Source organism: Pseudochaenichthys georgianus, chromosome 6, assembly GCF_902827115.2.
Source record: "Pseudochaenichthys georgianus chromosome 6, fPseGeo1.2, whole genome shotgun sequence".
In the NCBI taxonomy this organism is placed as follows: Eukaryota; Metazoa; Chordata; class Actinopteri; order Perciformes; family Channichthyidae; genus Pseudochaenichthys; species Pseudochaenichthys georgianus.
The window spans coordinates 12745563-12761495 of record NC_047508.1 but is presented as its reverse complement, the minus strand read 5'-3'; the positions used below and the strand labels follow the sequence as shown (position 1 = coordinate 12761495).

Sequence of the window (15933 nt, the reverse complement as noted above, 5' to 3'; positions counted from 1 at the left end):
GCCGTTTAGCGCATACACTCTACCGTCAAACTAGATGTGAAATAGTACCAACAGCTCCGGTTAAAACTCAACTTTCAAAATAAAACAAAGGGACAACGTATGCAACACATATTAAGCCTTGATTCGAGACGGACCCTGTGTTACTGATTCGTGAAGGTTGTGAAGTCACATCATAGCCTACACTGTAAAGAAAGAATTGAGTGTGACAGCTGAAGATAAAAGGCTCTCCACGACAAGTTCACTGCCATTGCCAAGGTATAACAATTGGATACTCCTGCTGCAGGATGGACAGGGACAGGTTTGAAGGTTATGGTGAAGGTTGGGTAAGTAAACACACACAACAGGTTAGGGCTAGGGTCATTGTTGAAAAATGCAACACATGTAGGACAATGACATTGGAGTCTCAAACACTTGAATCATATTTCTTCAATTAAGTTTGCAACAGTGACCCATACAGAACCTTTGATGAACTGCATCTTGTGTTTTATAGATTTATTTTGAAAATAAAGTTCATAATTTTAAATTTACAATTTACATTAATTTGGTTAAATAAAATGGGCAACTGGAAAAACTTGTTTTTGTTTACGATATTTTACGTATGTAAATGCGATTAACTGTTGGTGTAATTCCGCTCTGATAAAGAGAAGATGATTATTTTAGGGGCGGACATAGCAACAGAGAGTGATGGTGATGAGGGTGGACCGCAAACAGCTGGAGAGAGGCTCCGAGCTGCTTTTATTTTGAAGGTAGGCTGTATTTATGCGTGTGTGTGCAGTTTGAATTGATTGGAAGGAGCTACAGGTCAGCCCGTTGCGCACATTACGGCACACACAGACAGAGCGCACCCCAACTGCGTGGATGGACGGAGCAACTTAAGGACTACCCTTCCTCACTCTTAAGGCACATTTATGATTGGATGCCTACCGGCTCGGCTTTTCTTCTCATTTATCAAGGGCTTTTTAAAACGTGCCAACACTGAGGGGATATTGCTATTGCGCATCACGGGAGCTGGAACAAAAGGGACTCTTCAGGTGTGTAGTCATATGTGTGTGAGTGTGTGCGCTCCTGGGTCTACATTTTTATTTTCCTCATGCTCTCACACGTGTGATTTTGTGTCTGGCGCAGGGAGCGGGTAGCCTTTACTTGTGCAGCAGAAGGTACTTTTACTTTCGTTAGGTGCGTTAATGTTTTATTACAAACGGCTTTCCATGGGGTGATGATATCGTTCCACTCTGCATGAGCCTGCAGAGAGTTGTGCGACCAGCAGCCACTTAATAGAGTTTCCTGAAGCTATATAGACCATGAAGGATAAAATGAGAGCTTAGGCTATGATCCCACTGCCTTACAATAAGAGGACCGCTAGAATAAACACCCGCGTCAAACAATTCCAATGCACCGAGAGCGAACGTTGGAGGGAAATAGTGCAGGTTTCACAATTTGGAGTTGTGCGGCTCGTTGAAATGACTGAGACACCAACCTTTTAAGAGCTGCATGAAACAGGTGTAAAGACTCAGTGGGCAACCCGGTTTCCAGAGTAGAACTGGGGTTAAATTACAATAGAAGGACCTATTCCCTAAAGTGAGACTATACTTCATGCAATCAAAGGTAGGCCTACTTCACGCTTTCCAACAAGCTCATTTGTCCAGAGCCAGTGAGCATTTTTGCGTAAAAAATTCGTATACAAACTGACTATTGCCCCTCAAAAAAGGAGCTCAAAATCTTCACATTTAGACGGTTTCCTATAAAAACATCCATCCTCTACATTGTGCTTTAAAAAAGCGTTTTGTCTTTTTGCAGCCTCACTTAGAAACCTCAACCACATTTCTCATCTGACTGCCAATAGGCCTACTGTAAATCCCGGTGAAATATGGACCTTCAATCAACATCTTCAAATAATTGATAAGGAATCAAAAGTTCACATTGGAAACCGATTTAAACGACATCGACATATTTAAAGCTCTGTTAAACTTTTAAAAAAAAAAGCAAACTGTGAAAAAAGCTCTTGGATGACCACCACTACAACTTTTATGCATAGAAACAACCGTTTTTAAAGACACATATAAAATGGGATACTGCGATTGTAGGCTACAACAAGAACCATTTTCCCTAAACACAATGACAGAGTAATAAAAACACATAATTGTTGCAAGGAAAAGAAATGATTTAATATAGGCTAGTCTAAAAATCTCCCTTTCCTGTGTTTTTTGTGAAACACATCACCAGGTGATCCTCCCACCCCCTTGCTTTCTGTAATCTAATTCTTTTTCCGATATGCAATACGCAACCCGGATCGGAATGGCCACAAAGAGATAACGCAATATATCCCGGCCACAATTATCTAATGTGTGGCTCAAGCTGTGATATAAACGGCACAGCTTGAGCCTGTAACGCATGCGCATTACACCACCAAAACCAATTTGACTTTTGGAACTGCTCTGCATTTGATTTGCTTATCTTCTTTTTCGAAGGACACAGCCTATACACGTCCACATTTATGACATTAATATGCCAGTGCAACTGTAGCCTGTAAGTGGTGCTGTAGTCTGCCACAAAAGCAGAATCAGCCCTTGCAAAAACAGGACTGGAATAGAGCAAATAGAGCGAAATGAGGCATGGCTAAAATGCATGATTTGTTAGGTATTTTGAAAAAACAACTTCACAGACATGTCTTATATAGGTATGGCCCTACAATATATGTTTCAAATATAGCATGATAGGTCCACTTTAATGTTGATTTTCTATTGGAGTTAAGACCACATTTACACGGGAAAGTTCAACCCAGTCTCACAAAAAAACGTGTAATAACTACGTTGGTCCACAACGTAGGACGTCGTATTTCTACGAAAACGCCTCTGAAATTGTAAGATGCCTACGTTTTTTTTTACCATTCATTCCAATGGCTGGCGTCTATGTCACGTGATCTTCACATTTCTCCCTGCAGAAAAAAAAAACATGGCCGAACTTTGTTTTATTCTCGGTGTAAAATGCCTATTTTAAAGTTAGTTTGGCCATTAAAATGCGTTTTGATGTCATTTGATGCGAGAAATAGGAGTTGTTATTTCAGATTATGTGTGCAGTGGATGTACATGATCTTTAGTTTGCTAGTTATTACGAAGATTACTTCAGGAAATGGTGTCTATACAACGTTTTCATTGTTACCAAGGTGGTTGCTAGGGACGCTGCTATCGATATTATTTCTGTTATGTTGTGTAACTGTTTAATGGTTTTATCTTTATTGCTACCCCATTCCCCGTCAAAGTATAGTGTTGTTCCACAGCGCAAACGTATTAGTTTAACAAAATCCACATCTAAAATGGTGCAGAAACGTTATTTTCCCCTGTGCAATTCCAGTCTCACATCTCACAGCACATCGTCATTAACAAATACCGGAAACAGACCGAAAACACTTTATTCCGAGTGTGCTTGCTTTTCTCTTTGAAAGTCATCACATAACGGCATTGTAATACACGGTTCGGCTGCATTAAATATTACATATCTGCTGTAGTTCTGTATTTATAGAGCCCTGATGAGAAGACTTCTAGACAAACATGAGGAACTGCCGCCAACACTGGAAACGTGACGTGGACCATACATATATCAACAATTAAACAACATCTTCCATTTCTTTTCACACAATACGTCTCCTTGCAGTATCAACACTAATTCGGCTGACTTTTATATTTGATCCAATTAGTAGATAGGCTGTGTTTACACCATAACGGTGCACAGCTGATATAAAGGGACTTTTTTGTAGTTTTTAAAGATATTACTGATTTTCTGAACTACCTTTCCAACTCCTCATGCAGTTGACTGTTACAGGTCTATAGAGGTTCATGGTACAATGCATAAGCTTCACATCGAGACACTGAAACTGTATTTTCCTTTAACGTTCTGTTTTAATTTCCCAATAAAGTTTATAGTCATATTATGTACGATATTATTATGTTGTATTAACTAGACCACTGGTCTAAACCGCACCTCCTAGTGGTTAAAGCACGTTATTGAATTTAGTTGTAGAATAAGTTATATTTGATGAAAACATTTAAATATTAAGAGTAGCCTACATACAAAATAGGGGTCAATGATAGAAATATAGAATGGAAAATATCAAGAAGATACTGTAGTGATCTCTACAATAAAACAGTTTAGTGCAGGACGTCCAAAGATATTAACAGGAGGATGTGCAATATAGACAAACTGATAAGGCTGCATTTTACTCAGGTGTAACTAAAGTCTGATTTAAGGGTTGTTTATATTTCACATCATTAATCAGAATCTGCAAAGTAACAAAAATAAATGTAGTAGAATAAAAATACCAGGTTAACCTCTGAATTGTAGTGGAGTAGAACAAAGTAGTACATGCTGCTGTAACAAAAACATTTCCCAACTTAGGATCAATAAAGTATATCTTATCTTATCTTAAGATGATCGATGGCTACTGCCATATTTGCAAAATTTGCCTCTGAACCTTGACAAGTGCATGTTTCCGGCTTATCAATGAACAACAGGAGGGGTAGACATAAAACCATCTGTTAAATAAAGCTCTTCTGACCTTAGGTGTCATGTGGGTATATTATTTCACCATTTATTAATTATATGTTTTACAATTGATAACACCACTGTGTTTCGTATCCCCTAAACCTCCAGGGTGTACACGTTTAATACTGCCAACTTCTAATTGTGGGAAATACGAAAACGTCTTATAAAGAGACGTGCCATATATTGCGAAACACACAATAGCCAGCATGTGTAGTTCTGGGGGGGGGGGGGAGGGAAGCTGGAGCCGGGGGCTGGACCCGTCCAATTCCAGTTTTGGAAAGTCTGCCGTGGTTCCATTTCATTTCAAAGAGCTGTTTGACAGCGTAACCTTGTCGCACTGCCACTCCAACATCCAATCACAGGGCTTGATGACTAATCACAGGGTTTGTAAAGCAAGGCGGATGTTGTAGTCCCAAACGATAGCTGGGGATTCTGGGTAGTGTAGTGTCTTCAGAAACTGTAGTGTCTAAACTCCTAAAAAACTATTTGTTTCTCTGACTCGAAGGTTAAAAACACAAAAGCATTGTACACCATTTAAACCAATCAATATTCTGTAATTAACAAGGATAAACTGATGTTATTTAGTGGATGAGTAATGCAGATATCACTGTGTAATCATTTGACAGTGAGGGGAATATATCCGGTTTTATTATGAAAACTTCGAGACGGGAAATACTGTTTTCACCCACGCTAACTTTACATGGAAGCTGCCGCATATACACGTTATCTTGGCGAGACCTCAAATCATCTTCGTAATATCTATCAAACTATAGATCCTACACTTCCACTGGACGTGGATTCTAAAAGTACAATATACACTTCTCGCTAGAAATCTAATCAAAAAGCATTTTAATGGCCAAACTGTTCTACAATTTAGGATTTTCCAGAGAGGGTTATTTGTAAATAAACGGGAGCATGTTGTTTCTTACACGACCACTAGAGGTGCTACACTTTAAAACGTGGCTATGGGTCGTAATCTAAGGTGCTTAAACAATCGACCTATTTGGTCGTTTTTTGTAGGAGGACAGGCTGAGTAGTTTGTAAACGTCTGTAATGTATTGCTCTTTTACTTGTTTAAACCTGAGAAAAGAGCATCAGTTTTAAGACCTGAAGGCATTGATATGACTTACCATTGAGCTACCAACTGCACGCTAAACTCTCGAGACAGTATATTTTATAATAGTAAATAATGTGTGTATCTAAATTAATTGTTAAAATGTGCCAATTTGGACCCTTAGGAATTTGCACAAAAATCTACTTATATCAGAGATTTTTATTTCTCTCAATGCTAAAGTATCAAGGTTGAAATTTCCATTTCCTGCAATGCATAGCCCTCAACAATCCACAATACATCTCAGAAACTATCACGAACTGGACTGAGCGTATCTACCATAGAGTGGTTGACACAAATTGAAGAGACAGATCACGTTTTGTTCAGCCGGATAATATCCACTTGTCTACCCTACTTTTATAATTTATAACTCTTCAATTTGTTTCCACCACATACCTTATTTCGATCTATTTTCCAGAATCCTATGGAGAGATTGCATTGGTTTTTGTCGAAGGAACCGGAAGGAGTTTACTTCCGGGTTTTAGGACGCGTCACTGTGGCACTCTATTGGAGAGTAGTCATATTTATGCACACATAAACACACGTTTGATTCCCTAGTTCAGGGGTCTTCAACTAAAATTCAACGAGGTCCAGTTAGAGAAAATGTCCCCATGCAAAGGTCCGGAACATCAAAATGTCTAACTTGCTTCATGAATTAGTGTGAAATATATTGAAGTGACCTGTAGCTTTATCAACGTCTGCATGTAATCAACAACTGACTGCCAATCAAATAAAGAAAGTACAAAAACAACAATATTTATTGTAAATTAACATTACTTAAATACTGTGGATATGTGTAATGTTCCTCTCGGGCTGCATTTACAAATAAAATAGAGAAAATAAATAAAATAGCTTTTGAAAATATGTGCATCTTAAAAGTGCTTAATTTTAGATAAATCAAATAAAGTGTAGCAGCAGCTTGAGTTTCCCTTTTTCTTTATTAACCGTTTCAGATCATGACTTAACAGTTTCAGACGATTATAGAACAACATCAGTCTTTACACATCATAACAATTGAACAGTTTTAAAGTTTCTCTTTCTTTCCCTCTTATATTGCAGTCCCTCACTCACTTTTTTAAAATTCAGTGTGAGAATTGAGCTCGAGCTTGTCCTGCCAGGAGTTTGTAAATCTGGGCTGAAATGGAGTCAGGGCCATTCTCATACACATGCAGGTGCTCATTGGTTACAGTGATGCAAACACAGGTATGGTGAAAAAGAACTATTCGAAGCAGAAAAAAACCAGCGTAATATACCATCTGACAAAGGCCTGTGCTATAATGCTTCAATTAACTGGCTATTCTTTATAATATACTCAGATCAATAGGAGACAGAGATGTTATAAATCAAGGGTTTTTATTATTATTTACAGCAGGGGTGGTGGGGAACTTTTTCCTTTCAATTTTTACAACATCCTCCGAGGGCCGTACAAATTATTGAACTCAACCTCTGCTTAAAAAAACAAAATCACAGCCCATTCATTTCGCCTTTCTTTCATGCTGTGCAAAGAAAAAGCAACCTCTTAATCCAGATATCTCACCATGACTCACGCATGCATGCACGTGCACGGTGTGACATGACCACCAACACAGAAAGATATGGACACAAGATGTGTGCAAATGTATTTAGTATCCTATCCATGTGAACATGATTTAACTAGGGGGGTCCGGGGGCATGCTCTCCGGGAAGATTTTTTTTTAAATATTGAAGTTAAAAGCATCAATCTGGTGCACTTTGAGAGCAACATGAAGAGATCTATGGATACATCTCTCAACACCCAGATGAAACAGAATTGTAAGCTTACATATTTTTCTTTTTGGATATTTTACAAATCACTCCCCTTTTAAACTCTATTCTTGTTATTTTTAACAACTTTTTTGTTACTGTCATATAGTATTTTATACCTGTTTTTCATTTAGTCTCATTAATAACTATAATGATCATATCAAGGTGTGCCTTAACCTCACTGAGCTGAGGTTATTTGAGCCTCTCAGGAGAGAGCTCTCTTCCACCTGGTTGTAGAAAAGCTCTTTAAATTCGTTAGCATAGCTAGCTAACCAGATGCTAATAACAACAGATCGCCACTGTGCTTACAACTAAAGACACAGCTACGCAAACACTGCGGCATGTATACGGCTCCTTATGGGTACTGCAATATTTTAAGGGCTGGAGCGGCGTTCCGGTGCTCTCTGTCAGCACTCCTTTCAGACGAGACATATACCACGTGAAGACACGTTACGCTCGTGTTGTGTTCAAGGAACCTGTCCTTGGCCAGGAAAAACAGGTACTCGCTTGTTTAATTATTTTTGCGGTCTAGATTTCTTCTTCTTGAGAAGGGAGGCGCCGAAAAATCCCCTATTAATGTATTGATTATAGCTCCGGGTCCGTATAGGTCGGCGTCTGGGTCCGGATCCGGACCGCGGTCCGCCTGTTGCCGACCCCTGTCTAGTTTAACAAAAAAACAAACAACCGTGACATATTCAGATCCATGCTAACTAGCCTACTATAACTACTCTGCCTCCATCCTCTCTGATGTACCCAACATGCCTTGTGATTCATTCAGATAATTTGCACCTTCTTTAGCCTTCGGTTGCAGATTGGTGCTTTCTAGTTTTCTTATTTTTCTAAACTGAGCACTTCAGCTCAGCCTGACACACTGCCTGCGTAAAGCCTTTTTAAAAATGTTGTAATTTATTGTTATTTTCCAACAACTATAGCTTTCTCCAATTCTTCGTGAGATGTCCACACATGAGGTAGTTAGACCCAACAGTTGGATTAGTCATTTCTTGATCCCTACACATTGGCTGCCTGCCACAAAGACTTAAGTGAAACTGTGGAGAGCTGGGAAGAGTTTGACAAAAGATAGATGAAGTTGGGGGGTATTAGAAAAAGAAGAGGAGGGAGGTCTTTTAATTTAGCTTACATTTTTTAAGTGAGTTTTCCAAATCATTAACATTAACAAGTGAATATATATAGCCTTGCTCCTGTGTGTTTTCTGCTAAAACATGAGAAGCATTCTTCCTGAGCAGAAGGAATGCGATGGGTGTGTTCTCTCTGAATCATGTGGGGAATGCCTGTGCTCTCCCTGAAAGCTTCTAATATTCTGCTCAACGGGGATATACACATATTGGAAACACCTTAATATGTCACGCACTCCAGTAAGACACCACAAACCACAGCCTCCAAAAGATCCCAGAAAGGACAAGCTCTCTGAAGGTGGGAACTTGATACATTTGGCTTTGATCTTGATGGTCTTCATGATATGTCTGCTGCCTGCTGTGAAGTTGCACTGAGCTCAAGAGTTACATCTGAAATGACCTTATAGTTGGTCAGTCGGTGCAAGTCTATATTTTGCAGGGGATAGGGCAGACATATTGTATAAATTAGGGGGGTGTTGTTTAACCATATATGTGAAGATGGTGCCCGAAAGTAGGTCCGAGTTTAAGATGTGCCAGTGAGGCTGCACTCCTCAGAACTGCAACTAGATCTTATGCTACAAAATCATAACTGAGAAGAAGTGACTATAAGGATGGAAGCTGTCTGTGCTCAGTTGAGTTACATGTAAGTATCTGCACTGGCGTTTTCCAGATTGCCTAGTTTAATTAGTCATGTGCCATGTTTGAATGAACACCAAGGCCTTGAGTGATTTCCAGTTTGTGGAGTTGTTGCCTCAATGGTCCACTGAAACACTGAAATTCAAAGTATAATGAGAACATAAATGAGATTTAGGTTAGATAAATTCTTAGTTGAAATATTTAATTCCAAATGTAGAATTTTGGGTTACTAATTACAAGGTTGGGCCTTTCTTGGATCAGGGATTACGATTGACCATGAATGTTGAGATTGTACTGTGCAGATGTACAGTAGATATCAGCTGAAAACAAATAGAAAGATAATATGACAGTCTCACTATAGTGTAAGAGCGCCTCACTAGGAAGTATCTATAGAAAGGATCTCACACACAGTGATTCATCTGCGTCTTTCCAAATTTCCTCACACCCTTGTCGTGACATTGGCATGGAGGTGTTTTGAAGATGAGTTTGTATGGATGCAAGTGTTGTCACGGCTAAGGACTGAGTCCTTTCCCCCCCTACACCTAACATTGTAGTTCTGTTGCCAACATCTGAATACATTTGTTTAGCTTTCACTTTAAAGCTTTATAGGATATTTTTGGTCCGTCTGACGCAGTAGTATGGTGAAGACAGGGCCGGCCCTAGACTTTTGTGGGCCCTAAGCGAGCTTTGGCTTGGGGGCCCCCCTCACTCTAGCGCGTTCTCACTTCACACAACACGGAACCAACTTTTGTCTTATGATGTTAGCATAAGCACACATATTGTATAAATAAGCATGTAAACACCGTGGACCTAACATCCTCTAGGGGTGTCCGGGGGCATGCTCCCTCGGGAAGATTTGTTCTTAAATATTGAAGTTAAAAGCATCAATCTGGTGCACTTTGAGAGCAAAATTAAGAGATCTATGGATACATCTCTCAACAGCCATATGAAACAGTCAGTGGCCAAACAGCCACATTTACTGCTGCACATACGTTCAATCATGCTGTCGACATGTAAAGCAGTGGCAACTATGCCACCATTTCAGCTGACTTTTTCTCAGGAATACTGTCACATAACATCCATATATTTCAGTGCTAGGTTGAGGCTTAGCTAAGCTAACTATGAAACATTTTAACTGACAGGACTCAGGATCAACTGTGTACTGTAAGGTAGCTTCTAGCTTCATGTCGAACAGTAAGTCAACATTTCCCAGAGAACTTTCTTTGAAATCACCAGGTAACTCTAAAAAAACATTACATTTAGATTGTATGACAAAGTGTTTATTTAATATATCTGGCTAGCTATAGCTACTTGCTAACGGTTTAGCTTACCCCCGCGATTCAAAGTAACGTCAACGTAGCTGTAATTTCTCCTGGCTGAAGTGCTGGCTCTGGGGTTGTTGTGTGAACCACCACTTGAGAATTGTCGTCTTTTTTAAGAACAAATGTTCTTATGTCCATCTTCAAAAACTCTGAGTCTGAGACTGACAGTTTATTTTAAACATTGTCGCAGCTCACAGGATAGGTACCTGTCAGCCAATAAGATAGATGTTTATTTCCATTCAACTCTCTGGTTGGTTTGGTACCTTGCCTCTGTTGCATTCACTGAACACGGGAAATTACAATCCTGCCGTCCTCTGTAGTGTCATGATGAGGTTCAGGTAAAGCACGGTTAATGTATTATATGATTGACTCAATAATATAATACATGACTTTGAGAGTAGGCAATCTAGGCATATTAACAAAATTAATTAAACATACTTATCACGGCGACGGTGTACTGAGATAAAAAAAGGTGTAGCCTACTGAGATTTATTTATTTATTTTTATGCTAGTGGGCCCTTAGTGGCTGCGGGGCCCTAAGCGGCCGCTTATGTCGCTTAATGGGTCGGGCCGGCTCTGGGTGAAGATAACCATTCATAACGCAGATTTAATCGGTTGATAACATTTAAGATAGATGATTTATTTTTTTTATTTACAGACTTCACCTTTCAATATGTGCTGATATAGCCTTTAAAATAAATACTTTTATTATAAAGCACCACTGTGCAGTACAATACTGCCTTACAGAGACATTATGATTGCTGCAGACTGAGAACCCCCCCAAGTGCATAAAACCAAACTTTTAGGAGTTTGCCGTTGTTCCTTTTGAGACACGGCAGGCAAAAACATCGTTTTTCAAGTACTGGTCAATTTTGAGATTTTGTGCTATTTTGATTCTATAACATGTTTTCTTTCAGGCTTTTGGAAGGAAAACGTACAAAATACACATTTAAGTGTTTATTTTACTATAGTTTGTCTATTTACGTCTGTAGATTTCTCCTAAATTCACCAAAAGTTAGCATTCTAACGTAACATAAAGTACCGCGACCGCTGTGTGCACCATGTCAACAGAGATATCGTTGGAAAGCTAGCTGTGTCTCTCCTGCACAATCTCATCGGATCCAAATATGGTAATTTCCTTTATATCAGCAACCAATCGTGAAAGCACAAAGGGGTCTTAAACCAAGAAACGAAATCTCATTGGCTGGTGTCAATTTCTGACAACGTGATTCGTTCAGATGCGTCACATGGTGTGCTAAAACACTTCCTGGTTAGCTTTCCGCTAGAAATTGAAATCTCAAAATGGCAAAAGAACGGCGAAAAAAACTTTCACAGAGAAGACGACAACAATTGTCACTTGCACGAAGCAGGGTTATACAAAAAACAAATGACCCCGAACATGAAATACCTTCACGGAGTGCGTCGATACGCAAGCTATCATCCAAAGAACAGGAGGGTTTAGCTAGCGCCTCACTGCAATCTTTAAAGGTCGTTTTCTCAAAATGAGTTTTTTCTCCTACTCTGAGTTCGAAATTTCAACTTCAGTAGCACGTAGAGACACCAAACCTTCCAGTTATATTCCTATCAATATTATGAAGGCTTTTACAGAAGGGTTTGTTCATATATAATTCATAGCCTGAATTATACAACATTGTACACTAAAAACATGGCGGAAATGGATATTTTAGGGCTGTTGACAGTATTTTCTGATTTATGGAGTGATAAAAAGAGATATGACTACAAAATGAAACAATAATTTTGAATCTGGCTTTATCCAAAGTTCAGATTTCGATTCCTGAAATGTGTTAAAATATGTGCATATTTAATGAGGTAATGGTTAATTTGCATATTTAAACATGCTATTTCAGAAAACTTGTATTACAAAAGACAATTGCCTTATTGTAAGCAATTAACTGGAGAAATTTCTAGCTGATACCTTTAAGTTAAAAAAATTACCCTATTCACCTGGTGTCTCGCCTTAAGAAATGTTCAGGCTTGAACTCATCAGTGGGGTGGACTGCAAACTTTTTAATCCATTAGTTCTATCATTTGCTTATTGTGTTATCCTTGCGCCTGACTGGTTTTGTCTCTTGTTTCAGTGAACATCAGGGAGCAACAGAAGTACAAGAGCCTCAAAAACCAAGATCTGCTGGAATGTTCACGATGCTCAACAATGAAATGAAGACCTAAAGCCAGATAACCCATGTTTGACCCACCGAACACAGACTGAAGAGTTGCAGACACCAGTGTTGTGTGCATTGCTGGCCCTGTGTGTGTGTTTACACACTGTGCTGAGATTAAAGCACTGTGGAGTCAGGAATTTATGTTCAAGAGCATGGTCCAACTGTCCACCTCAGTCTACCTGCTGGGAGGCCTTTTGGGTAAGACACATTTCTCTTTGTGTGTGTGTGTGTGTGTGTGTGTGTGTGTGTGTGTGTGTGTGTGTGTGTGTGTGTGTGTGTGTGTGTGTGTGTGTGTGTGTGTGTGTGTGTGTGTGTGTGTGTGTGTGTGTGTGTGTGTGTGTGTGTGTGTGTAGTGGCCCATGCCACCATAATTGGCACTAAGCTGTTTTTTTGTTTGATTCCCTGTGCAAAAAATTAATGTGTATGTGTCGGTGCGATACATCGTTTGCAGAAGCTGATTTCTTTCAAGACTTTAGGGTAGTTTTTTTCAGTTTCCCAGTTCAAGGGTCTTAAATATAATGTATTTATAGCTAGTACTGTTGCAGTCTGGTCAGTGACCCAAACAGACTATTCCTAAATGTGTTTTGGCAGCAGTTGATACCATTGTTGCATAAAGTCAAACACTGGTAGTTTGAGAACTTTGTGGCATAGCCATTTGAAAATGTCCCTATATGCCAGGGGTGGCCAACCCGCGGCTCTCGAGCCGCATGTGGCTCTTTGCCTAGTTTCATGCGGCTCTTCAGTTCATATCGAATTTTATATGTGTGAGTTTGGGGGAGAGACACTGACTCCTGACTAGTGTTGCACGGTGTACCGATACTTGAAAGGTATACCGCGATACTCTGCCGTTAAAAACGTTACGATTCCTCCGTTTAATTCGTATCGGTACTTTAAGAATGACGGGGGAAAGTACTCCGGTGAGAAAGCGCGGTTTTAATAAGAGCCGTGTGTGTTCAGCGCTCTGCTTCCACTCCCTGCACTGCAGCCGTGCCTGCAGTCCCGCCCCTCTCAAGCACGCTCTCAGTGCCTCCCCTCTCTCGTGCACGCGCTAGCTGCCAGAGCATGTGAGAAAACGAGAAGCATGGCTGCAAGTGGGAGTGCAACTGCCGCTGCGTCTCGGCTTGTTGACAAAAAAGACGCCAGAAGCGAAATTTGGAAGTATTTTAGCTATATTTCTGACAGTGAGGGCAAGCCTACGGACACCACGAGGCCTGTCTGTAAGAAATGTATTAATTTTATTTAATACGAATTCTTGTCATTTATTTTATTTATTGTTCTCATTGTTTAAAAGTTTGTGTTATGGTTATGGTGTGAAATAAAGCACAATAATTACATTTAAGACTGTTTCCCTCTTTTTAAGAAAAGTATCGAAAAATAATCGGAATCGCAATTGTTGACTTGGTATCGAAACCAAAATGTTGGTATCGTTCGTGACAACACTACTCCTGACAGTTAAACCTGATATTTAGTAGGTCTGTTAAGTATTGAATGCTGATAATTCTGACGTAATTTGGCCGGTCAAAGTTGTTTGGGCTCGGATAAAATCGCTCCGTTACTTTCGTCCCGTGTTACTTTCGTCCCGGCTCTCCCTACGTGTGTATGTGTGGTGTCAGGTGTCAGTATGAGAGGATGACAGCGCGTCTAATTTTGATGTGGCCCAAGAGCCAATCACAATAATACCTGCGATGCAGTGAACCAATCACCTTTGAGGGGGGGGAACCTATCGTTGATTAAACACTATCCAGTGTTTTCCCTACCATTGTCTTGGAGGGGCGCTGCGCCCCGCCAACGGAGCCCCGCGCCCCCCCTGAAATTCAAGAGCCGCGTTCACACTGCAGTACTTTTCCCACAAAGGTTCATGCGAACTTAGTTCATGCGAACTCTTTAGTTCGCATGAACTAAGTACAGATCGCGTTCACACCAGAAAAAGTCCCTGGGGGTGGATTAGGCAAATGAAGCCGCTGACGTCACTTCTTCTTCTTCTGCTTTGGGTTTACTGGCAGGCCGCAAACCACTTCATGGCGTATACTGCCGCCCAAAGTCCCCGGCCGGAAGTCCCCGGAGTTGGGGACTGGCTTCAGTAGAAGCTGCTGGGAGTCCCAGCAGCTTCTACTGAAGCCTTCCGAGTAAATCGCCAGAACGCCGACACCTCCTCATCTCCACCGCTCCCATGTTTTATTTTGTGTTGCCATAAGTTAGTCTCTCTGCGTTTCTGCGCTGGGCTAATGCTAATAATGCTAATGCGAGGATAATAAAATGGCGGCTTCACAAAACTTTTTGGGAGTTTTACGGGGCGTGGTTTGCAATCCGCCCAGCCAATCAGAAATATAGCTCTTTTCTCAAAAAAGAGCCGCTCGAAAGTCCCTGCTCTCTAGCAGGGACTTTCGAGGGGGTAAAAAGGTTCGCATGAACTACTTTTTGTACCGGCTCTTTTTGGTGTGAACGCGATCATGAACTAAGTTCGCATGAACCTTTGTGGGAAAAGTACCGCAGTGTAAGGTGTTCAAATATATATATATATTATTTTATTTTTTTAAATATATATGTAGCACTAAATTGCAAATAAATTATGACTACTGTCACTTTTCACATTGAACATGTGCTCTTTTATTAAATAAACTAAACGCTTTCATTTTAAGTTGTGAGTTTAGTGTTTTTGACCCTAAGAAACACTGATGCATTAATCAACAACAATAATCCACAGCTCCTCTCTCTGCTCCAGAGGATTTAAAAAATATATATCCCAATGCCACAAAAATGCATCAGTGACGTGGTTGAAATCTTGTCTCCAGAAAACAAAAAACTGAAATAAGCGGTATCAGTGACTGTGTGTTTGATGTGGCTCTTTGCAGTAACAGAGAAAAAATGTGGCTCTTAACCTCTGACTGGTTGGCCACCCCTGCTATATGCCGTGAAAGCAAAATGTTTCTACTGTACAATATGCATATTTTTAGGTTGACGTATGAGAATAGCAGGTTGCTTTTAAGAGAGGCTGCTTGTTTCACCGTCATGTAGATATTATATAACACATCCATGTATTGATAAAAAAATAATCTGCTGATTATTTTTACAAGAATCAATTCATCCTTACGTTAAGTATTAAACATGAAAGACTTATTGGCATTTCTGAATAAGACACATTACATTTCATTGCAAATTGAGTCAAACTACGTCTATTTTAATATAAGTTGCTATTGTAAAACAGAGAGTCGGCTCAGATATCGGAA

General features: G+C 39.9%; 1 protein-coding gene across 1 annotated transcript in view; it reads left to right on the top strand.

Annotated features, from left to right (window-relative positions):
* Positions 1-827: 827 nt before the first annotated feature.
* Positions 828-15933, top strand: part of il34 (interleukin 34) — a 42501-nt gene continuing 27395 nt past the window's right edge. Inside the window, exons 1-2 of the mRNA XM_034084424.1 lie at positions 828-1031; positions 12623-12904. Coding sequence (XP_033940315.1) covers positions 12847-12904 — 58 coding nt within the window. The 5' untranslated portion in view covers positions 828-1031; positions 12623-12846. The remainder of the gene's footprint in view (positions 1032-12622; positions 12905-15933) is intronic.